The 24503-nt window shown below is 41.9% G+C and overlaps 1 protein-coding gene across 2 annotated transcripts in view; it reads left to right on the plus strand.

The window, feature by feature from the left end:
* Window positions 1-24503, plus strand: part of Fras1 (Fraser extracellular matrix complex subunit 1) — a 395823-nt gene that overhangs the window by 167657 nt on the left and 203663 nt on the right. For both annotated transcript variants that reach the window (XM_021162463.2, XM_029477538.1), the window contains exons 7-14: window positions 4419-4502; window positions 6444-6545; window positions 6829-7020; window positions 11492-11581; window positions 13253-13288; window positions 14713-14860; window positions 16369-16512; window positions 18282-18416. In XM_021162463.2, coding sequence (XP_021018122.1) covers window positions 4419-4502; window positions 6444-6545; window positions 6829-7020; window positions 11492-11581; window positions 13253-13288; window positions 14713-14860; window positions 16369-16512; window positions 18282-18416 — 931 coding nt within the window. The remainder of the gene's footprint in view (window positions 1-4418; window positions 4503-6443; window positions 6546-6828; window positions 7021-11491; window positions 11582-13252; window positions 13289-14712; window positions 14861-16368; window positions 16513-18281; window positions 18417-24503) is intronic.

A 24503-nucleotide genomic window follows, 5' to 3' on the forward strand; every position in this document is an offset into this window, starting at 1 on the left:
TATCAGAATGTGTGTAGCCGTTCTTGAAGCCTAGCAATGTATCAGATGGCAGTGGTCAGCATACAGGCTTGGTGAATTGAATGGTGCTCTCTAATGGGGCTTGGGGTGTGTGCCAGGCTCATCTTGTAGGCAGATTGGTGGAAATAACTAAGATGGCTGACTGTAGTTAACCTGAATGAAGCCTTATGCGTCTGTAGCTAATTGTTCACTTTCAATATATAGCCCTTTCCCATTGTACCCCAGTGTTCTGGATGGTTTTGTTTTTCCAGTTTGGTGTTAGTGAATCACTTCTATTCCAATTTTTCTTTCTCTAGAAATATCTATGACTGTTGGTTGTTCTAATTAATATCAGTCATTCTCTCATTTAGTACTTGGTCTCTTAATTCAACTTGGAGGAGAACTTTTTTTTTATATTTTCTTTATTTACATTTCAAACGTTATCCCCTTTCCTGGTTTCCTCCACCCACCCACCCACCCACTCCCATCTCCCCACCCTCAATTCCCCTACACTGGGGCATCTTTCGAGCCTTCATAGGACCAAGGACCTTTCCTTCCATTGATACATGACAAGGCCGTCCTCTGTCACATATGCAGTTGGAACCAAGTGTACTCCTTTGTTGATGGCTTAGTCCCTGGGAATTCTGGGGTGGGGGGGGGTTCTGGTAATACTCACAGGAGCAAATATGGAGACAAAGTGTAGAGCAGAGACTGAAGGAAAGGCAACCCAGAGACTGTCTCACCTGGGGATCCATCCCATATACAGTCACTAAACCCAGACACTATTGTGGATGCCAAGAAGTGCTTGCTGAAAGGAGCCTGATATGGCTGTCTCCTGAGAGGCCCTGCCAGAGCCTTACAAATACAGAGGCGGATGTTAGTAGTCAACCATTAGACTGAGCGAGGGGTCCCTAATAGAGGAGTTAGAGAAGGGAGCGAAGGAGTTGAGGGGTTTGCAGCCCCATAGGAGAACTTCTTAAGTTTCCAGGAAACTTCATAGTTTCCAGGACTATGAGGATGCAGAGATGAAAGAACAGAGAAACTGAGACCACATTTGCTCTCTTGTTTTTAACCATTAGACCACACCCTCTGCTTCCTTACCCTGCCCCAGTAACCCACTCCTCATCAGGCCTACTGAAAGAAGCATTGGACAGCCATAGGGACCATTGTCAGCATACAGGAAGCCCAGGGTCACAGGGCAAGAGAATTCGAATGGAAGAAAAGAAACAAAGAGGAAATAGAAAGCATCGGAGTTTGTTTCTTTGGGTCTTTCTCTCTATGAATGCTGGCGAGTCCATTAAAACTTAATACATTTCCATGGTTCTCCTTTGATTGCCTTACGGAGTGCTCAGCTCAGGCTTCAGAGTAAGTGGGAGTTATTTTCCTTTCCTATCATCTAATTCTTCGGTGTTTGCCCCCCACACCCTTTTTTTTCATCCTTGATCAAGAGAAATCTTTCCTTATTTACTGACTGGATGCTGCCACAGTAGTGGCCTGCCCTCCACTCCATCCTCATGGGTGTGTGGCCAGGTGCTCAGGGCTCTGATCTGCTTTCACTTGGTGTGGCTGTGCCGGGCTGAGATAAGATCTTTCCCATTTCCGCTGCCTGATCTACTCACATTCTCAACACAAGAATGGAAACCATCCCCTCCTGTTCACAGTGTGGTCCCAAGGGCCTTTTCCATTTCTCTGACTGTGGCTTTAACATTTAGCCACCCAGCTTCTTAGTCACTTTCTGTGATCCCCTTAACAACCCTCCCCATTATATTGTGCTGTTGATATTATGGGCTCTGGCTAGGTGTAGAAAGAAAGTTATGAAAGACTGAGAATCTGGGGCTGCCACCCTGCTCGCCTCACATAGCAGTTTATAAAGACCAAGCTCTGATCCAGACAGGCTGGGGGTTGGGAGGACATGATGACTCTTATTTGTGCTTCTACTTAGACAGCAAGAAAAGGCCACACAGTGTCTTACAGTCAGTAAATTCCTGGCAATGCTGGGAAGATGGCTGTCATTTCTACTTTATTTGTGGCAGCATCACTCTGGTATTCTTCAATGTACTGTGATAGATAGGTATATTATGTCAAGAGCTCTCAAACACAATGCACTGTAAACTTCATTATCACAAGAGTCTTTATTTAAGGGCAACCATAATCCAATATAGCCTTCCTGGTAACTCTACCTCCCCAAATGTAATCTCATTCACCATATTTTCTAGTACAGAATTTTTACAATTATGGACGCTATTATATTAGATCCAGGGCACACATCTTTCTTCGAAGGATTGAGTAGTTTCAGCTTTGTGTGCTGTACAGTTAAAATGGCTATTGAGCTCTGCCATGATAGCATAAAGAGGATAGGTAATATATATAGGTATATGGGTGTGTGGCCATAATCCAATAAAACTTTATTTTAGAGATAGGTGGTAAGATGCATATGGTTCATAGTCCATACTGTACTGGGCTAAGTAAGATCGTGCATTTGAAAGGGGCATCTGAAAGTATAGTGTTAAAGTCTTTGTAGTGGCTACGGTTGTCCCATGTTGGTTAAGATAGATTGGGCTGGGGAGGTGGTGCCATGATTAAGAATACTTCTTGCTTTTGCAGAGCACCTGAGTTTTCTTCTCACTACCCATGCAGCACCAGGGGATGTGAATTCTGGCCTCTGTGGTGATTCTCCACACATATGTGCACATACTTATAAACATACACACACACACACAACACACACACACACACATAGTCTTTACAGAAGACTTAACACCAAGTCTGCCTACTCATGACAGGAATGATCATGGTTTAGTTCATTTTTTATTAACTGTAGTTAATAAAAAATAAGTTGCTGGGTAGTGCGGTAACGTATGCCTCTACTTCAATCTGTCAACCAAAATTTCTTTGAGGAATTCTGAAGTCAAGAAATGATCACTTTTCTCAGGACCTATCCAGTCTTCACATATTCTGTTGAACATCAATGGTCATAATATTTTACGTATAAAATAAGATGATATTGTCGCCACAAAAACAAAACAAAACAAACAAATGAAAAACCAGCTGCTGCTTTAGTTCCAGTGGTTTAGGCATTTGCAGCAAGCCTATCAGAGAGTAATACAGAAACTTGAATGGCAATGTATGACTGTGCTCAATGATTGTAGAGGTGTATTACTGGCACTTTCCATGAAAGGTTGACATCATAGGACCCCTGCCCCTTCCATCTCAGGTATGCTGGCTTTCTTATTCTTCCAGATGGAAAACCAGAGTAACTCTGAGAGTAAAATCTGTTTCTCCTTCTCATAAGAGAAAAATGGGATGATTGTTTTGGAAGGTTCTGACTTCGATGTAGTGACTATCACTTCTTAGTCAAGGCAATTTAGTTTGTTCTCATCCTTTTCTACCTTCTAATTGATCCTTCCTCCAGACATTGAAGAAGACTGTGGGATGAATGAGAAGGTGACTCTGTCATCTGGGAGGATACAGTTGCTATGACAACAGAGATGAGTGCCTGACATTTCTTGGGTACTGGTCGTACTGGTAGAGAAGAAGACAAAGAGACCTTTTGGCGGTTGAGGATGGTTCTCCATGTGTAGGATCTCTGACACATTTCTCTTCAGTGCCTGTTCCAAGGTTTCTAGAGGATGATTGATTGACTCTTGCTTGTATTAAGGACATCTCTGACGCTTATTTAAACATATGGCTTAAATCAAGATTACAGACACATAGTGAAACAGCTGATCTAGGAAGCGGATACCTTTGCGTTCAAGTTTAGATGTGAGTCAGAAGTACACATATTCTTTTATGATTAGAACTCTGAAAGGTTTTTGGTTTTGTTTTTGTTTTTTTTTTCAATCATTTAACATGAGCAGTCAGTTAACATCATATAATCTTAGGCAAGTTACACAACTTATCTATTGTGAGTGTTCTCATTTAAGGCAAGATAAGACCATCTATCTCAGAGAGTCATGAGCAGGATGCAGGATATGCCTGGAGAAGACACATATTGCTTTATTTCTATAGTCACTTGTCTTTGGTATTTTTAGTGGAAGGCAGGACATGCACACATTTTTTGTAGTTGTTGTTTTGTTTTTTGTTTTGTTTTTGTTTTTTTCGAGACAGGGTTTCTCTGTATAGCCCTGGCTGTCCTGGAACTCACTTTGTAGACCAGGGTGGCCTCAAACTCAGAAGTCCCCCTGCCTCTGCCTCCCGAATGCTGGGATTAAAGGCGTTCGTCACCACGTCCGGCATGCACACACTTTTCTAAGTGGGGAGACTGCCACTTGCCCTAGCCCTGGCTTACATTGAATGCTCAGTGACAGGATTTGCTGTTCTGCATGCTTGTAGCTTATGGCTGAGATGGCTGTGAGTTAGATTTCCCTATTGATGTGGATTAATATCTTCTTTTGATGAATTGTCCCTCTCTGGGTGTCAAGGATGAAATTGTAGTCCGAGTCCCTGGAAAATGCTGCTCTCAGTGCTCAGCGAGATCCTGCTCTACAGATGGTCAAGTGTACGAGGTAACTGCCACATGCTGCACGCGGGTGTGGGTGTCCTGACTTATGGTCTTCACACTTCTATCCCATGCCTCCCAACCGCAGAACGCCCCCCCCCCAACCCTCATGTCTGAGTCGTTGCCAGGATTAGTAACTCAGTACACAAATGGGCTTTTTTCCCTTCAGTACATGAAAAGCCTTTATGAAAAAAATTAAGCTGAAAGGGATTATAAATATTAAAGAATGTGCTGGCAAGCAGAACCCTAGTTCATGAACCTTGGGAAAACTTACTGTTCACATTCACACTGATGAGGAGAGGGGCAATGATTGCTCACTGATTGTTTATGCTGAGTTTCAAGTATCTGGGGCTGGCTAACTCTTTCATTAGGTTTTATGCACTGATATCCAGAGACAGCACACCCCTGTGTTATACTGGGAAAAAACTCAGGGATGGCAGAGTAGATAGCTCAGGCCACTGAAAGACTGAAAGTAGAGTAAACTGCAAACTCAGTGATAACTATTGAAACAGTCTAAACAACCATGCCTAACCCACAGTAGTATAAAATGAAGGGGACTTCAGCAAATTGAGTGAATGAATACATGCTCTGTCCTAGGGGTGTTCAAGATATATATATATATATATAAAATGTACATATGTAATATGCGTGATGTGATGATATATTATTTATGATATAATATTATATGTGAGATATAACAATATCATATATATGATACATATGATATGTATAGCTATATATCATATATATGTGATATAACCAAAAGTCATATCATTCTGAAGCAGTAAACATATGCGAAAGTAAACTCAGATTATTTATTTCTTATTCACCACTCTAAGAAAAGCTAAGTAGAAATTGGGATTGTGGCAGTCAGTGGGGAATCTGGAAACAGTCTCACTAATTCTAGGTGGTTCTCTTAAAATCTGAATGAAATAACTAGTTGGGAAAAAAAAACCTTTCAAATTAAGATTTGTCTTAGTGTGTGTGTGTATGTGTGTGTGCCTTTATGTGTCTGTATGTGTGCACCATGTGCATACCAGGTGTTTTGGATCCCTGGAACTGGAGTTACAGGTAGCTGTGATCTCCTATATGAATGCTAGGACACAAGCCCAGGTCTTCCACAAGAGCAACCAGTGCTCTAAGTCACTGAGACATTTCTCCACCAGTGGGAGGCACTTTCGTCCGTGCTGTGTATGTCCCATTTGCCAGAGTGTTCTCATTTGATATTTTTATTAGACAGGTTTGAACTAAGTTTCTTTTTCCTTCAAGAGATGGGCTGTGAAAGTATATGAATCTGTTTGGCTGCAAGTACCAGAAATGCCCCAGTAAAAGTAACCAAAATGATAATATTTGTTTGAGAAAACAAGATGTTCAGTAAGGAGGGATCTGCAGGAGAGATGAGCTCAGGTCTGGGTGTTACCTTCACATGGGTTAACCATGTCTCCCTGATGTCCCTCGGATGACTTTACATTGCTAGAAAGCCCACGCTCACACATGCATTGCTGCTGGCTGGTGAAAGAAAGGCTTGGCTGGAGAGTTATTTCTTTGACCTCCAGCATTTGAGCAAACCTGGGAAAACTCCTATACCCTAGGTACAGGGAAGCTCATGGCAAAGAAGTCCTAAGGACTCCACAAAGGAGTCAACCAACAGGGTCTTCCAGTTTGCCTCAGCATTCTCAGGTCATCTAAACGCTTGACATAGTGACCCTCAACAGATTCTATCCATGCCATCCAAATGCAAATATGTTTTAAAATTCATTATCTTTTCTTTTAGAGACCTTTTTTTACATAAGTAGTTTTGCTTCTCAGACAGGTATTCAATGCTAATGCATGAAAACACAGGAAAGTACGTAACAGGAAATGTAAGGGGAGAGTACATGCCTGAGCTTTTGTTTGATGCATGTGGCATTTGACGTGACACCCTCCCTTTTCCCCCTTTCTCTCTCAGCATGGTGAACAGTGGAAAGAAGATGCCTGTACCCTGTGTATGTGTGACCAGGGACAGGTCAGGTGTCACAAGCAGGTGTGCCCTCCACTGAGATGTGCAAAGGTATTTGAAAGCATGTGCCTCACTTTTCTAAGCTTGACTCTGGACCATTTAAGAAATGCAGTTCTTAGTCTATTGCATCCTTTTTTTTGATAGAATCAGAAGCTTTAGAGAATGCGGAGTGTTGTATAAATATATAAAGGGCCTGCTTCCCAGCAGGAGAGCTGAGGTGGAGAACTGCCCCCCCTGGGTCAGGAGGGGTTGCCTTACACATGGCCAGCGTTCTGTGTCTCTCTGCCACTTGTTGACTGGACTGCCCTTCCCTTCCCATTCTCTGTTTCTCCAGGGTCAAGGCCGAGCCCGGCATCATGGGCAGTGCTGTGAGGAATGTGTGACTCCTGACAGGAGCTGCTCATCTGGTGGGGTCCTGCGGTACCAGGATGAAATGTGGAAGGGCTCGGCCTGTGAGTTCTGCATGTGCGACCAGGGCCAAGTGACCTGCCAGACAGGAGAATGTGCCAAGGTGGCCTGTGCCCTGGTAAGACATGAAGCCATTTCCATTTGCTCCTCTGTAGCTCCTCCCAGCAGATGGTGGGTGCTCCCTCCTTCCTGGCAGCAGAGAGAATGGCAGGAGGATTGCTCACATTTCCAGGGGTCTCTGAGCATGGAGATGCTGGGATGGGAAGTGAATGTCACTGTCTGTTCAGACTAGCTTGGAACACTCCCCAGAGCCTTTAGCTATCACTGCATCTGTTCAGATTAGAAGAACTCAGCCAGAAGCATAAAGGGAAGGACGTGATGGAGGACATTAGCCTATCAGTCTGTGCAGCTGGCCCTCATCGGTAGTGGACTGCCCTGTTTGCTCTGGCCTTGAAGCGGTGGTCTGCAGGTGTGCCTGGGGCCTGGCTCTATCTCTAAGCACCTTGGCTGCATTTAGTAGAAAAGACACCCGTGAGCCCTCCTGTGGACTGGGAATATATATGCGCGCAAGCGTGCGTGCGTGCGTGCGTGCGTGTGTGCGTGTGTGTGGGTGTGTGTATGTTTAAGATAGAGCAAGGGAACCTCATAGATAATTAACTCAGCTGGCTTCTGTTAACTTCCACTATCTGCAGAATTTCTAGCTGGCTCTGCCTGGTGTCACGTGTATATTTTAGGGAAATTGCTCCCCACCCCCACCCTCTTTGAACTTAATTTTGACCCATGACTTAAAAAAATTGCTTTAAAAGTTTTTTCCTCCTCTGGCCGCTCCCATCCGCCCCTCCAGTTTCCCTCGGGGTTTTGAACTTGAGGATACAGGGACGCTACAGAGATCTGAGGCACAGGGGCCAGTGGAGGCTTTTTTCTTTCTGGTTCCTCTCTGCCACTTCCAGCACTGAGCCTAAAGAGAGGCAAGCTTTCAAACAAGACTGTCATTCACAGCACTGATATTTTTCACTTCGCCTCCCACATCCAGGTCTTGGCAGAGCTGAAACAGACTCAAGCAGAGAGGGTCTTGCCTTCCAGTAGATTTATTTACCACCCCCATGCCTTTTCATTTCTGTTTTTCCTTATGTGAGGGGAGTCAGAATGCTTGGAAGGAGATGACAGGAAACTGGAAGAGGGCCTTTTCCTTCTCTTGCTGTCTGGGGCGGGGCTTCCTTGCCTCTGTATCTGACAGTGCTGGGTTATACTTCAAGGTTTTAACTCATTGACTATTCCAAGGTTTGTGAAAAACAGTGAGAGGTGGTTCTGGCCTGCTGGGCTTCTCAACCACCTACTCTCAGCCTCCCTTGAGAAAAGGAGCAGAGCCCACTGTCCCTTCTGGTTGCATCCCTCTGTGTCTGCTGGCCCACTTTAACCACAGTGGTATTAGCTGGGCTCTCTGTGTGTCCTTGAGGACAATGAGGAGATGCTTCTGGAGTTGAGAGAGCCGTGCTCCCTAATCTGTTTTCTGTTGTGCTCCCCACCTTTGCCTCTAAGGATTGAGGTTCTGAAGCCCATGGCCTGTTTCCCCAGATGTTTAATTTTTTTCTAGAGGGTCTCCACATACCCCCAATTTTGTGTAAGTTAGTAGATTCTAAGCTGGAATTACTGCCAGTAGTGAAACTTTAACCAAAATAGAATCATTTTTTAAAAAAGATATTTATTTTTTATTCTTTATTTATATGAGTACTTTGCAGCTGTCTTCAGACACACTAGAAGAAGGCATCCGATCCCATTACAGATGGTTGTGAGCCACCATGTGGTTTTTGGGAATTGAACTCAAGACCTCTGGCAGAGCAGTCAGTGCTCTTAATCGTTGAGCCATCTCTCCAGCCCAAAATAGAATCTTAAGGAGGAAGAAAAAAATACTCTTCAGCCTCTTTTTACATACCATAATTCTGAAATTAGCTTTGGTTAATGACCTTGTTAAAGCCTGGTTATCCTAATAGCTTCTTAATTTCTACTCTGCTTATATCGCTGGTGATCAAACAATGAAGAAGACGTACCATGACCTTGAGAGTTCCTGGGCTTTGTGGGAAGCCAGATACAGGAGCAGAAATGATTCTACTTGGAGGTCCGCAGGAGCACCAAGGATTATGGAAATATGAGTTAGATGTCCTCAGACCTCCTGAGGGAAATAACTGTGAGGCAGCTGTGGCACCACTGCTGGGGCTTCCAGTCAGTTCCACCCTGCTTTCTGAGGCCCTCTTGAAAATATCAAGTCTATTTGACTTCTAATCTTGGAGACCAAGGGTATATTAGGTATTAGTGTCACGGATCTACACAAGGCTATAGAGATCTCAGTTTCTGCAGATGACAGAATCATACTTGCTCTCCATTGCTATTTATTATTGAATCAGCACCAATGTTCTGGATAGCCTTGAATCAATGCGCAGTTTTTGTTTTTGCTTTTTTTTTTTTTGAAGGAGAATATGGCATGATCCTTATCTTTGATGTATTCAGTAAAAACCCTCAACACTGAAACATAAATTGACCAATGGTATACTAACACAATATGATTGATTTCATATTTCCAGGCGATATAATGTCTTTGAACGTAAAATTCAGATGATGATATCACATTATTGCTTTCTTCTTAAAGGGGGTACTGTTTACTCCAGAGATGTACTGTGCTGGGAGGAATGACCTGTAGCACAGCCTACTGAAGAGGGAAGGCATGCATAGCTGGGGAGGGAGCCTTCAGAAGAAAACTACCTCAAAAAAGTCCATCCTGTGCTAATGTGCCTTAAATTGACTTCCAGAGTCATTGTTCCCTAGGGGTTAGGTATTCAGCCAAGGAGGTGCAGCACATTTGATATGGAGAACACACTTCAATGTGAAATGAATGAGTTTGTTTCACAATTTAGTTCTATTCAAAGCCCAAGTCAGAAGCTAGTTGGCATGTTCCCCACAGCAATAAGCTGGCGTGTTTGGGGACAGCCAGGCTTCTATAAATAGTAAAGCTGTTTAGACCTTCCTACCTCACACAGGCTGAATCCTTGCTCCCCAGGAACAGGGCTTTTTGTTATTCACTGCCCTGTGTGAAGACTCAGAACAGCCACCTTCTTCTCTCTGTGGGCTGTGGGAGGTCTCTAGCAACTCTCTGGCCTGCCTTTTCTTCTTAACAGAAGTATACTCTGTATGGCTTCAAAATATTGTTTTAAGCAACTCAGATTACACACATATAAACCCTTTCATATGCTTTGAAAGCAAAATTCCATTCTGATCCTCAGTGCTGCCTTCCCCACAGCTGATTCCTTGTTTCTGCAAAACAATTTATATGTAAATACGCCCGATCCCTATAGCACCCACTGCTCTCTGCTGGCCTCTGACTGGTGTGAATTTTGATGGAGAGCAATCCATACAGATCTCTTCTGTTTGAAATAACTTTTAGGAATTGTGCAGTGTTATAGCCATCCATACAGTTTTGTGTTTGTTTTAGAAATTTATGTTTTTCTTCATTAAAAAGGAAATGTGTATTCTGTTTAGCAGATCTTGAAGACTCTAGAAGAGAGCCTAAAATCCACTCCTAATGGTACAACCCAAAGACAACAAATCCTTTTACAATCTATTTTTCTTTAATATAGTGTTTTAAACATAAGCTATCATCGTTTCATATGAGTATTTAATTGTACAGTGCTGTTTCTATTTAATATGGTTCCTAAACTTTGAAATTCAATATAGAGCCCTCAAGTTGAATATTAAATATTGAAAGAAATATATCACTCTCCAGAAACTAAATGAGTCCTCAGAAAGTAGGCAGTGCTTTGAAGAACACTCTGCAGCCAGCCAGCGAATATTAGATATTATTGTTTATATAAAGAAAATTGCAAGCAGAATTTGTGATTTAGTAGCATATTCTCTGGACTATGGGGGCTGCAGTGGAATTTAAACTTTCTCATCTACAGAGAATTATTTAGATTTTTAAAAAACATCAAGCATTCATTATTTTTGAAATAAAAATTAAGTTGAAATTATTAAAGTGGGAAGACTGTAAGCAAACATGCGTCTTCAAAATGTGCCATTTCTTTTCTTCCTCCTATAATTAAAACAAAAGTTAGCTGTATGTTAGCCTGATTCTACATCTGTACATAAAAGGATCCCTCTGGTTTGATATTCAAATATTGGCTTGATTTGCCTGCTGTTGTTGACACTAAGGTTGCACATTCTGACTGTAAGAATCTGAGATAGTGTGAGCCTTTCCTGCCACTTGTCTTTGCTGTACTATGACATTGCCATGACTGCTGTTTCTGGTCACGGGTAGGTAGGTAATTATGGGGTGGAGAGAACAGAGCACATGGGAGGAAATGCACCTGGAGAATACACTGGAACTATCAGGACACATTCCAGAGGGAGCCAGCTAGGGTGGGTGTCCAGTACGGGCGAGGGTGGGGATGGGCCCTGGGGGTGGGGCACACACAAATAAGCAATGGGCCCAGAGTGTGTGGAGCTTCTCATTCCAGTCAGGAACCCAGCTGCTTCTCAATTTAGCACTGCTGCCTGGAGATGTTAATTTGATGTGTACACTGCACCTCTTATCCCTACAGGGTGAAGAATTAGTTCACTTAGAAGGAAAATGCTGCCCAGAATGCATTTCAAGGAATGGTTATTGTGTTTATGAACAGAAGACAGAGACTGTGAGTATCAGGTTAATAACAAAACACTATTAAAATTAATAGATCAAAATTAACCCAATAAAGGGATCTATTATTATCTCCCAGTATTTTTAGACCCACTCTTTTTTTTTCTTTTTTTTTTCTCCCAGCAAACTATTATATGAGCTTCAAGAATGTGCTATGTACTGGGGACAGGCAGACTGAAGCATCAAGTAGAGTCTGCTCTCGGGGGAAGATATTTATAGTGTGAGAAAACAGATAGAGAAGACACAGACAGACAGACAGATAGACTGATAGACAGATACACACACACACACACACACACACACACACACACACACACACACTCCCCACTTAATAAATAGAAGAAATGATGGAACTTTGATGGATTGAATGTGGGGTCAAACTCCACTTTCTCGAGTATTATTTCTCCTTGTGTCAAAGAAAGGAATTACTGTTATCCCTTTAACTTTGTCTTACACTTACACATGCATCTGGGGACCAGAAGTAAACCTTGGATGTCACTCCTCAGAGGACACTTACCTTGGTTTTTGGTTTGATTTGGTTTGGTTTTGGTTTTGAGGAAAGGTTTCTCATTGGTCTGGAGTTCACCAAATGAATATGCTGGCTGGCCAGTGAGCTTGAGGAATCTGCTTGTGTCTGTCTACAGAGTGCAAGGATTACAAACGCATGCTATACCCCGCCTTTTCATGTGGCTACTGGGGATCTAACTCAAGGGCTTGTGCTTATGTGGGAAACACTTTACCAACTGAACTATCTCTCCAGCACTGCCCTAGTTTTAAAGCCCATATTTCTCCTAGGATTTTGGGATGTTGACAGGTTTATCGTGTTCTTTAACCTATGTTCATTGATCATAAATACAGCGGTTTTGCTGACCAATCAGAATAGGGTTGTAACAATTGAGAGTCAGTGCTGTGACTGGTCTCAGTCTAAACTAACAGGTCTCAATCACATCTGTCACCACATTCTAAGAGAGTGATGTAAGTCAACAAAGTAGGCTATAAGTTTGAATCCCTTCTATGCTGCATACTGTGATCTTGAGCAAGGTCCCTTCTTATTTAGTGCGGATGAAAATGGTACTCTCCTCCTGGGCTATTAAGATGACAGATGCAAAACTCTTAGGACAGCCAGTGGCATATCCGTAGTTAAAAACATTGATAATTTTAGAACGTTGTTATCACTTGTCTCACAGTGATATTTTAGTCATCTTCATTGTCTTAAGAATTTAGAAAATTAATGTGTCCCTAGAAATGTTGAGTTTGGATCCATTTCAGAATATTAGTTCATCCATCTCTTTTTGTGGAAGTTAAACCGAATGGAACTTAAGAAAATCAAGTGTTAGAAATAAGTACTAATCCCCATAGCAGGCTGCTGCTATTCAAGAGTTTCGTTTAAAAGTTTCGATTCCTTGTCCTCGAATCCCTGTATGTTGAGGGGGAATTGAACCAACATGCTCGAGCACAAAGCATGAATAAAAAGTCCAAAATGTCTTCATCCTCGAATGGTATGACTTCCTAGTGTTTGATGCAGACAGATTTTATTTTTATTCATAAGAAGCTAATAAAATTGCATGCTGCTTGGTGGGAATGGCTATCTTCTAATGGAAAAATAAACAGATCAGCCTAATGGTGTTTTTAGTGGTATCATAAATACATTCCTTTTTCTTCCTAGATGTCTTCAAGTGCAAGAGAAATTAAGCATGTTCCAGTAAGTATGGACTTTTAATTTGTGCCTGGAGTTGTTTTAAATAATGATTTGCATGAACTTACCCTGGGGGACTTGGTGTCTTAGCATTTTTCATAGCTACATTTGATGGCATTATGGTTGGAAATTAAGAGTGTTGTGAAAACGGAGACTTTAATACACTAGACTTGAGTTTGGGTTGTTTTATTTTATTTTACTTTTTTATTTTTTTTGGCCTATTTACTAATCATGGGCACCTACATATCTCCTTTACCTTCCTCCTGATTAGTTTTTTCATCCTAGACAACGCAGATTTATCTCTGAGGGAACTTTGTGTAGAGTAAATTATTGGAGGAATCACTCCTAGGGATGGTGACGGAATTATTCCCCAAGCAACTGAGTGTCCCTTCTCCGGTCTTTTAGTTCTGCACTACCATGGGTCTTGTCTTAAAGACATCAAGCTTATCATTTTAAGGATTTGTGAATGAACATCTAGGAACCCATAACATCTCTTCCTTCTCTCCACTGTGTCCCCCAGTTTTCTCACAATTTCCCCTTCACTTTGAAAAGTGCTATTAAAAGTGTTTTGTTTTGTTTTGTTTTGTTTTGCTTTGAAAAAAGCTGACTGTTAGCGATATTTCACATTAGTTAGCTCAGCAAGCATTTTGTCAGACTTTTATTTTAAACTGTACTCCCCCATCTGCTCATTTTCCCCTCTCTCTGATCAATCCAGTGCAGCCTATGAAGGGACCTTTGTCTCGTTCTGATTTCCAGGGTCAATTTTTAAAGGAAATTGCTTCTAAAATCAGTATAGATTCTCTGTCAATCTATTCATACATAGTACCACAATTCGGTTGGCCAGAAAGAATATTTTAAGGAGAGAAATCTCATGGTACATCTGTAGCCACACACACACACACACACACACACACACACACACACACACACAAATGGACCTGTGAAAGCTTTAATTTTGAGAATACAATGCCTTTCTTGTTACTCTGACTGTAACAAGAAAATACAGTGTTTGAACTAAGTTTCTTCCTCTTATTATAGAGATTGTGTTTAATGGACCTGCTAACCACTAGGTACAAGAGGTAATGGTAATGCCCCCTGGTGGGTTTTGTTTTGGCTCTGAGGGGTGAAATGTGTTGAGAAACACATTTGAAATACTTCTTACATATTCTGGTTGCCCAAAGGTATGTCAAAATTTATCTCTTGAGTGTGCTTAAAATCATTCTGTTGATGCTGCACATTAAAAGAAACCAATTAAAAACAAAGAAAGAGAAACTATGCTTGTTAAATTTCTTGCTGTCTGAGGGCAAAATTGGGAAGACAGGGTGCTGAAGGCATGCATCTCCTGGTCTTTGTGGAGGCTTGCTGGTCTACCCCAGAAGATCCTCTTCAGAATCTCTGCTCCCTGTCACTGTCTTGATTGTTTCCCACAGGATGGGAAGAAGTGGGAAGAAGGCCCTTGCAAGCTGTGTGAGTGCCGGGAGGCTCAAGTTACTTGCTATGAACCGTCTTGCCCACCATGTCCAGTGGCCACCCTAGCCCTGGTGGTAAAGGGACAATGCTGTCCAGACTGCACACCAGGTAGGTCCATGTCCCATTTTCCTGTCAAGAAAATTCAGAGATATTCTCATTTTTCTTCCAATTTGTTTTTTGTTGCTCACTTTTGGAGGTTTGTTTGTTTCCTTAATTTTTGACAAATTATTCTTATTATCAATCTTTGCAGAATTTGTTTGACTACAACCATATAACTTTGGGCAAGTCATTGACCCTCAGTGTCTTAGTTTTCTTAATTATAAAATATGCCTTATTTATCTTGAAAAATCATATTAGTCAAATACCACAATTTTAAGGACTCACCAAGGCCTATCGGCCTTCTAGTGTTGAAAATATAGGAATAATTCTACAAAATTTGTCAGTGTTCTTTCCTTTCTTTCTTTCCTTTCTTTCTTTCCTTCCTTCCTTCCTTCCTTCCTTCCTTCCTTCCTTCCTTCCTTCCTTCCTTTCTTTCTTTCTTTCTTTCTTTCTTTCTTTCTTTCTTTCTNTCTTTCTTTCTTTCTTTCTTTCTTTCTTTCTTTCTTTCTTTCTTTCTTTCTTAAAGGTGAACTGTGAAACAGATGGCTTCTTTTGCATTTCTCAAATGAGGTTTTAAAGTTGAATTCAAGACTCATTAATTTTTTCCAAAAGAAAATTTTATCTACTTGTTTTGCAGTTGTGCCTCCAAATCACCTGGGCTTGAATTAGTTCTGGTTAGTGGTTCCTGGCAGGCTCTGCAACTGGCCAGCTCCACTCTGCTTCTCTTCTAGCATAGCCTATCTCAAAACAAGTGGCATTTCGTCCATTTGTATTTCCTAATTAATAGTTTCCATCTGCAGGCTCCGGTTTCCCACGGTAGCATCTGCCTTCCCCCTCACCTTGTTTTGGCTAATCAGAGTTCCACTGAAGAAGTGCCAAGGGAAAAGCAATGCGACCTTATATTTAATTACAGTACCTTGGCCAAACTGGCTCTCTGGGTTTTACAAAACAAATATTGAGTATGCTATATATGAGGCATTAAAAAATCAGGCCCTTGAAAACCTTCAAACCTGACAACAGCCCCTTGGTGACTGTTAACCTCCAAGAAGAGGGATAATCCTGATTAGTGTGAACGAGAGTCAAGATTTTGAAGAGAAAGAGAAAAGAAAAATGATGTTATTCATTAAAGATATAGCTAGTTTTAAAAGTTATATCCTCTATCTCTGAATTCTCTGTGCATGGCAGGCTTCAGAAGAGCTTCTTTGATAGCATGGATGACTGACTCTGCTTAAGCCCCATAGCAAGGAGGTAATTCCACCTCTTTCTCGAGTCAGCGCAGCAGTCAGAGTGTTGAGGAGCTCATGACTTTACATATTTGATTGGAGACTAGGAAAGCTGATGATGATATTTCAGACTTGGGGAATCACACATCAATCCGTAGTGTTGCTATATGGGGCCGCTTTGCATCCAAGTTTTATCGTTCTTGATCCTTCCTATTCCCTGTAATGTATGTATCCTGTGGACTCTTCAGGAACCTGCCGGCTTTACTGAGTTCTCTCCTTTGTTCTTGGTTCTAGTTCACTGCCACCCAGACTGCCTGACCTGCTCTCATTCTCCAGACCACTGTGACCTCTGCCAGGATCCCACAAAGCTGCTGCAGAATGGACGATGTGTGCACAGCTGTGGCCTGGGCTTTTACCAAGCAGGCAGTCTTTGTTTAGGTATGGCAAACAAAGGTACAGAGGTACAGTTGCTTAGAGCTAAAGAGACTATCAATGTGATTTATGGTAGCTGAGCCAAAGTATTGTTACTGAAGGGATCACAATGCAAAAATATGCATCCAGAAGCCACTGCAAATCATAAGTGTCTTAGCCTTTTCACCTTAAGATCTCTTTCTTCTGAAATTGTATAGATGTTCCAGTATTTCCTGGGAGGTGGGTGATACGGGGGTCAGATGCAATAGTCAAAACTGGATTTCTTTCATTTTGAAGACTTAAAAGGTAGTAACATAATGGTGCTTGCTGTCATTTACTGAAATCTTCAGTTAATCCAGAGTGGAAACATAGAAATGTTAGAGAGCTCCAAGATCATTTACCTGAACTTTCCAGTTCTCCACCCAAGGAACCAATGATCCAGACAGATTTGTTGTCTTGGGCCATGTTGCACAACAATTGCTAATGTAGCTTATGATTTACAAGTTATGAGGGCTTCCAGAAAGAGTTAAGATGCACTTCAGAAATTTTGTTAATTTGAAGAGATCTTAGCTAGGAAATCTTGGCTTGGTTGAGGTCAGATACTACTGCCACCCTTAGTCTCTGGTTTGTAAAGTTACTAACCTGTTCACAAATGTGTAGGTTTATGTTTTGGTTGTGGATATTTAACCCGTCCTCTCAGAAGGTCATGGCAAGGATTAAGCATGTGAACATTGTTCAATGCTTTGTTTTATAGCATCTAGGCTACAGATGAGTCTTTTGTTTTTGTTTTGTTTTGTTTTGTTTGTTTGTTTGTTTGTTGTTGTTGTTGTTGTTTTTTGAGACAGGGTTTCTCTGTGTAGTCCTAGCTGTCCTGGAACTCACTTTGTATACCAGGCTGGCCTCAAACTCAGAAATCTGCCTCCCGAGTGCTGGGATTAAAGGTGTGTGTGCCACCACGCCCGGCTACAGATGAGTCTTATTAAGGCTTAGTTACTTTCATTGATATTACTTTCATTATTTTTTGTTTCTTGGTTCAAAGTCTTCATTCTTTTTTAATGTTGTTGAGCTATATTCTTAAAAAAATTAGTTGGGTAGTGAAGATAGTGAGAACAAGTAAGTAGAGAAGACCAAGACTTTTGAGCCAGACTGCCTGGTTTCAAATGCCAGTGTCTGGTTGTCTGGTGGCTTTTGACAAGTTATTTGATCTCTGGAGCTGCTTTCTCATTTGTAAAAACCATACCTACTTGTTTGATTTGGGTTTTACTGTTGTGAACAGACACCATGACCAAAGCAAGTCTTAGAAAGGGCAACATTTAATTGGGACTAGCTTAGAGATGAGAGGTTCAGTCCATTATCAGGAGCATGGCAGCATCCAGGCAGGCATGGTGCAGTAGGAGCTGAGAGCTCTACACCTTTATTTGAAGGCTACTAGCAGAATACTGACTTCTAGGCAGCTAGGATGAGGGTCTTAAAGCCCACACCCACAGCAACACACCTATCCCAACAGGACCATACTTTCTAATCCTGCTACCCCCTGGGCCCAGAATATAAAAACCATCACACTACTCTATAGGGTTGTTGTGCACTTAAAGCATTTATGTTTGTAAAGGCATTGCACAGTACCTGCTCTGAACATCTTAGCTCTGAAAATGAAGGCTGTGAATTTCTTGCCCTTTTCTTGTATTGTTTGTGACTCTAGAACTTCAGGACTGGTGTCTGTGTGAGAGAGTCAGCCTTGGAGTGATCCATTCCATCTAACCTGCCATCTTTTCTTTCTCCCCCTTGTCTATGGCCAGCCTGTCAGCCCCAGTGCTCCACATGCACCAGCGGCCTGGAGTGTTCATCTTGCCTGCCTCCCCTGCTGATGCAGCAGGGACAGTGTGTGTCCACTTGTGGGGATGGTTTCTACCAAGATCACCATTCATGTGCAGGTGAGCACTAACTGGGCTCCAGCTGGGTGTGCTACAGAGAAAGCTGCCACAGCCCCTATCCAGGCATAAACTGGAGGTTTCCAGGAGCTGTGATGAAGCTACTCAAATAGGTGTGCTATGGTTTGGCTGTGGTTTGTCCCCTGCCTTAATTAGGGTTTTCTATTGATGTAATAAAACACCATGACCAAAAGCAACTTGGGAAGGGAAGGGTATGTTTTATCTTACACGTTGACCTCACAGTCCATCATCACAGGGAGTCATGGTAGGAACCAGGAATCAGGGGTTGAAGCAGAAGGTGTAGAGGGAGGGATGCCCAGGCTGCTTGTTTCTCAGCCTCCTCTGTGTGTGGCTCACTCCTTTAAGATCTAGTCCAGATTCCTAATATTGTACTTGCTTCCAGAGGGAAAAGTAGTCATACCGTAATTTCATTTGTTTATGCTTTGCCAATTTTGAAATAGTGATTGGAATCATAAGTGTAAGTTAGAGATGTACAAAGATTTTGATGTAGTTAAATTTGGGTTACTTACTCATGTATTTTTGAGACAAGATCTCACTATTTAGCTCCAACTGCCTCATGATTTCCTTCTTCCCTCCTTAGCCTCCTGGACAGTCCTTGAAGGGCCAGTGCTTTGTAAACATCTCAGCCATAAAAGATGGGGAGAGAAAACAAAGCAGAAACCAAAAATCATAACCTCTAGTGTTTACAGCGTATCATTTTCTGTTCACCGTTACCTTAGACCAGACTCAAAGTGGGCAGGTGTAAACACCTTCACACGTATCAAATGACTGGGCAATTTAGGACAATAGGTGAAATTTTGATTTGATGAAATGATTTAATGTATTTCTTTTCTTTCTTCTGTTACATCAAAGAGACCTCCTGCTAGCATTTCTATTGGCCCATTTTCCCTAGAAGAAAGTTTAGTTCCCTTAGCTTATGTTCCTCCCTCTGTCCCACCACACCTCCAAACAAACACACACAAACACAGATGCATGCTCATTCACCCATACACAAATATACAGCCAAACACAGATACACATTCATAAACACACACAAGCAAACACAGATGCACACTCATTCATACACACACACACACACACAGCAGACACAGCCAAACACAGATGCACACTCATTCACCCATACGCATACTCACAGCCAAACACAGATACATATAATACACAGTCAAACACAGATGCACACTCATTCTCTCTCTCTCTCTCTCTCTCTCTCTCTCTCTCTCTCTCTCACACACACACACACAGATACACTCATTCACCCATAAACATACTCATAATCAAACGCCGATACACATTCACACACACACAGTCAAACACAGATACACATTCATTCACACACACATACATAACCAAACAGATGCACACTTATTCATATACACACCATTTTCCCCCTGCTTCCTTTTGGTCATTTTCCCATCTCTCTGTTCAGTGTTTTAATTGGTGGCACTAATACTGGTTTGGGGCATTTTGAAGTGGGTAATGTTTCACTTGATTACTGGTTTACATAACCGCCTGCTTCACATTCCATCCACAAACCCTCCTGCAAACGCCCATAGTAGAAAGTTGCTGGGAAAATTTGTTCATGCTCCCTCCAGGGAATTAAACCAATTTGCTTTAGTTCAGGCTCGTTGCATTTTTATGCATAAAATAAGGAAGTAGGAAAAAGAGAAACAGCAAGAGGAGAGAAAGAAGGGGAGGGTGTCATCTGAAAAACTAAAGGTAGATTTGTGAGCAGGTTTCACGTTCTATCTTGGCACTGAGATTACACAAGTCATCTTCACAAATAAGCTTTCTTGGCATTGGACTCTCTTTCTCTCTCTCTCTCTCTCTCTCTCTCTCTCTCTCCTGCAGTATTTACACTTGTACCATTAATGTTGGCTTTTCACCATTGACCTTGGGTGGCCATCATCCAACCCATGTTCTTCCAATATATGCTAAACTTTTCAAAAGAAGCCTTCCGTTTTATAGCGTCGAGCCTTCCTGGATTGATTTCTCTTGGTGGTCATTTATGCTATGACTAGGGTAACTCTCCACCTTATTGGCCCATCCAAACCAAAAGAAAGTGAGCATTCCGCTAAGGAAACTAATGAACAGAAATCTCCCTATTAATATTCATGCTCACTATGTTAGATATAGGAAGAATAAAAAAAAAGGGGGATGAAGACAAGTAGCTCATGTATATGACTCTTCACAAAAGACCGTGAGCAGGTAAATGAGACAGTGGAAAAGGTTCCGAGTCCTGCCAGGGAATCTCCTCCACTGGTCTTCCATCCTTTCCCTTTCCTTGGGACGTCAGTGATATGTACACTGTGCCTTCTACACATGTGGGCATATGTCAATATTGTTCTATTTCAGATCTGATTGAGGTAAAATCATGCTGTAATTGTGGCTGACAGATTGCCTCACATTTGCTGTCTCGGATTCATTTCCTTTCCTTCTCTGGTTTTGGAGTTTGATGATTGACACACTGAACCTTGGTCAGCATTACTCAGTTTGTATAGTAAGCTAAATTGAAGACCAGTTATGTGTTGCTTGTCCCTTTTGCCCCCCAGGCAGAGCCATGGAGGAATCACCGCCAGTGCCAATCCCTGACTTTAGTTCCGAGCACATAGGTTTTTACCATAACCTTTATGTGTCCTTTGCTTCCAGCTAGATCTGGTTCAGCAACACCCTGCTCCCTTTCCCACTTCCTCACACCCTTGTTGAGTTCATATACCTCAGGTCTCAGGACTGGATCTTTGCCACTTGGACTGTTCTGAGCCATCTCCAGGGATCAAAAGCCAATTTGTTAGTCGGTTGAAGCCCGGTGTGAGGCCTTATCTGTGTGAGTACTTTCTCACCACATGGATAAGGCCTTGCCACTCCTTGCATGCCTTTATTACTCCGACTTCCTCGTTTTCTCAGTATCAGGACCATGGTCCTGGCTTTCTTGTGTTCTTACTATCAGCATCATGGGTCCATTGCTCACCTTGGAATTCTGGTATTAAATCCAAGTCTGGATCCAGACTGAACTCCCTGAGAACACTCCTGCTTGATTTTCACTTTTCTCTGTTAGTCATTTCTGTTTTACCCTGATAAGAACTTTTAATAATGGACACACACACACACACACCCCCATAGATAGAGGACAAAAAATACCCTAAGAAACAAAAGTAAAGAGACCAGCATCACTGTTGTAATTACTTTTCTATTGCTCTTGCAAAACTCTACGACGAAGGCAATCTATAATGTGTTTAATCAGCTTCATGGTTTTTTGAGTTAGAGTTCATAATGGTGGAGCAAAGGCATGGTGGCGAGTAGCTGGAGGAGTAGCTGAGAAATCACATCTTCATCCACAAGCAGGAACCAGATAAAACATACTGAGAATGGCTTCTGACACTTCAAAGCCAACTCCCAGTGACACACCTCTTCCAACAAGGCCACACCTTCTAATCCTTCCCAAACAATTTCACCCACTGAGGATCCTGGAGTCCATTCAAAGCACCACTGTTACTGATCATGATTACAGTCAAACACGATAACTTTTTAAGAGGAAACAGTAGTATTTTATCCATTTTTTAAAATGCATGTATCAATGTTTCTCTTGTTTACTTAGAGTTTTGGATATGCAGAAAGATCTGAGACAAAGTTGCAGGATAATGCCAACTTTGGTTTGCAGGTCTAGAGTTGGAAGAAGTACACAGGTTATAAGCTTAGGGTCTAGAACCAAAGACTGGGGTTTTCATTTTGGCTCTGTCATGTATATGTGCTTCAGTGCCATACTTCGGTGGTCTATGGGCAACATGGAGATAGACATGCTTGCTACATCTTTGTTGTCAAAATGAGGAAGCTGAATTCACATGCCATGATTGGAAATGGAGCCATGAGTCTTGCAAGTTCTTCATGATGTTTGGAGAGGCTATGGCTTCTGCTTCCTAATGGCTAGAATATGAACATAAATAACTCAGCCATTTGTCTACAGTGAGCTGGCAATATAACAGCAGATAGTTGGTGCTTATAGAGATACCCAAAACAAAAACAACCATGAACACAACTGAAACAACATGCATCTGCAAAATGTATTCTATTTGAATGTTATACAGTCTCAGATACTGAAACCCAAGGAATCGAGCAACTGGACATTTTATGGGATTGTAACTGAAGAGATTATTTTAACCTCCATTTACCACTTACTGCTATATGGCTTTGGGCAAGTCATTTCACCTTTTAGAGGCTCATTCTTCTCAGCTCTATAATGAGGATAATATTATGTACTTCAGACAATTATGATGAGGCCTGGAAGAGAATTTTGAAAAGTATAAATCTATTCTGCTTGGCACATAGTATGTGGGTGATAAAAGGCAGACATTATTGAAATCACTCTTTTATTGTTCAACCTGGGGAGATGAATACCAAATGACTCACATGAAGAAACAGGCTGTTTTTGACATTAATGTCTGGTTAAAAATAAAATACACTCATATATGATGGATCAATAAATGTAATGCAGAGAAGTTACTCCATTTCTTAGGAGTTCAAATCTCCTCATTTGCTTGGAGTGTTTGGATGATGAGATGCTAAAATTATTTGAATTTCAGTCAAAATTAGTGTATCTTTTAGAGATGACGTTTAAGATAAGGAGTCCCAAACCTTACATATATATGAGGTTGTCCTGAAGAAGGTTTTTAAAGACAGGCTTGAGCAGAAGGACTCCTAGTGGTGATTCCTTGTTGGTAGTAGGTTTAAGTAGCATAACTAGTCACTGGGCGAGGGGGGGCTGACTCCTTGTAGTATGATGCAAAGCTGTAAAGACTTAATGGTTTGTGGCTTATGCTTGTGATTGTAAATGCTAGTCTCACAGTGTCCTGAGTAGACTTTTCCACAAAGAGAGTATGAACTCTTAACAAGGCAGAACTCTTTTTAGCAATTCCTGTCTAGGGCTAGGCACTGTCAAGGTACCGTCCCCAACAGCTTGTGTGACATTTGGCAGAATCGGAATACCCATGACAATTTTGTTACTGAAAGCCCATGCTGAGACTGGAGGTCAGAGCGATGCTGGCACACCATCGCCACCCATCTTGTATAGCTTTGTGAATCTTTTGCATCATGCTTACCATAGCTGCTGTCTATGAGTAGGGCTTTCTGCCTCACACACTGTTCTTGACCCTCTGTCCCTTCTGCCTACGCAACAAATACCTGTTTAGCTTCTTCTAAGTATCAGGCACTTTACCAGACACCAGAAGAACAATTAACCAGACAAACAAGTTCCCTTCACTTAAGGACTTTTCCGCTCAATGGAAGAAGCGTGTCCCCTAAGCAGATAAGCCAAGGTCACTTTTGATAGTTGTCTTTATAATTATCCTCATGTGAATTCATACCCATCGGTGACTTAAAGACAGTTTTCAAGACATATGTGGCAGGGAAGGATTTGTTACTGAAGTAAGGCTGCATCTCATGCTTGTGATTTTCATACAGTATTGCATAATAAGGCATTCTGGGTTACTTTTCAAGGGAAGAAAAATGTGATGTGCCATCACACGGGGGGAAAAGAGACAGGAATGTTCAGGCGTGCCTCAACAGTGGCCTACAGGTGATCTGCTTTCGATTAGCTTCTGAAATTTATGCCTTGTCAGCAATTCCTGGCTAGGTGTAGCCTCAGGAATATTACACAATCTCTATTTTTCCCCCCATCTCTCTTTCTCTCTATGTTTCTTGCCTCTAAGGTCACTGAGTGCTTACTGTCTCAGAGACTTGGGTAGAAAGAAGGGAGTGTTTTTAAGTCCTATCAAAGGGAAGGGAGGGTAAAAGCATTGTGCTTATAGAATGTGAGTTTCTTAAATAAAGTAAGTGAAAGGTGGCAGGTGATAGTGCAGGAGAAGTACAGAAAAGAGAAGGTACCTAGCGATGCTTTGCCTGGACCACTGCTGTGGCCAAAGACAAAGTTCACTCCATAGAGTGACATTTCACAGATCAGAGGAAGCCCTCTGCAGAGGAGAGGGAGTTTTGTCTTGCAGGCAGACCCTGTTTCTTCCTTCCTTCCTTCCTTCCTTCCTTCCTTCCTTCCTTCCTTCCTTCCTTCCTTCCTTCCTTCCT

The sequence above is a fragment of the Mus caroli genome, chromosome 5 (genome assembly GCF_900094665.2).
Source record: "Mus caroli chromosome 5, CAROLI_EIJ_v1.1, whole genome shotgun sequence".
Taxonomy (NCBI): Eukaryota; Metazoa; Chordata; class Mammalia; order Rodentia; family Muridae; genus Mus; species Mus caroli.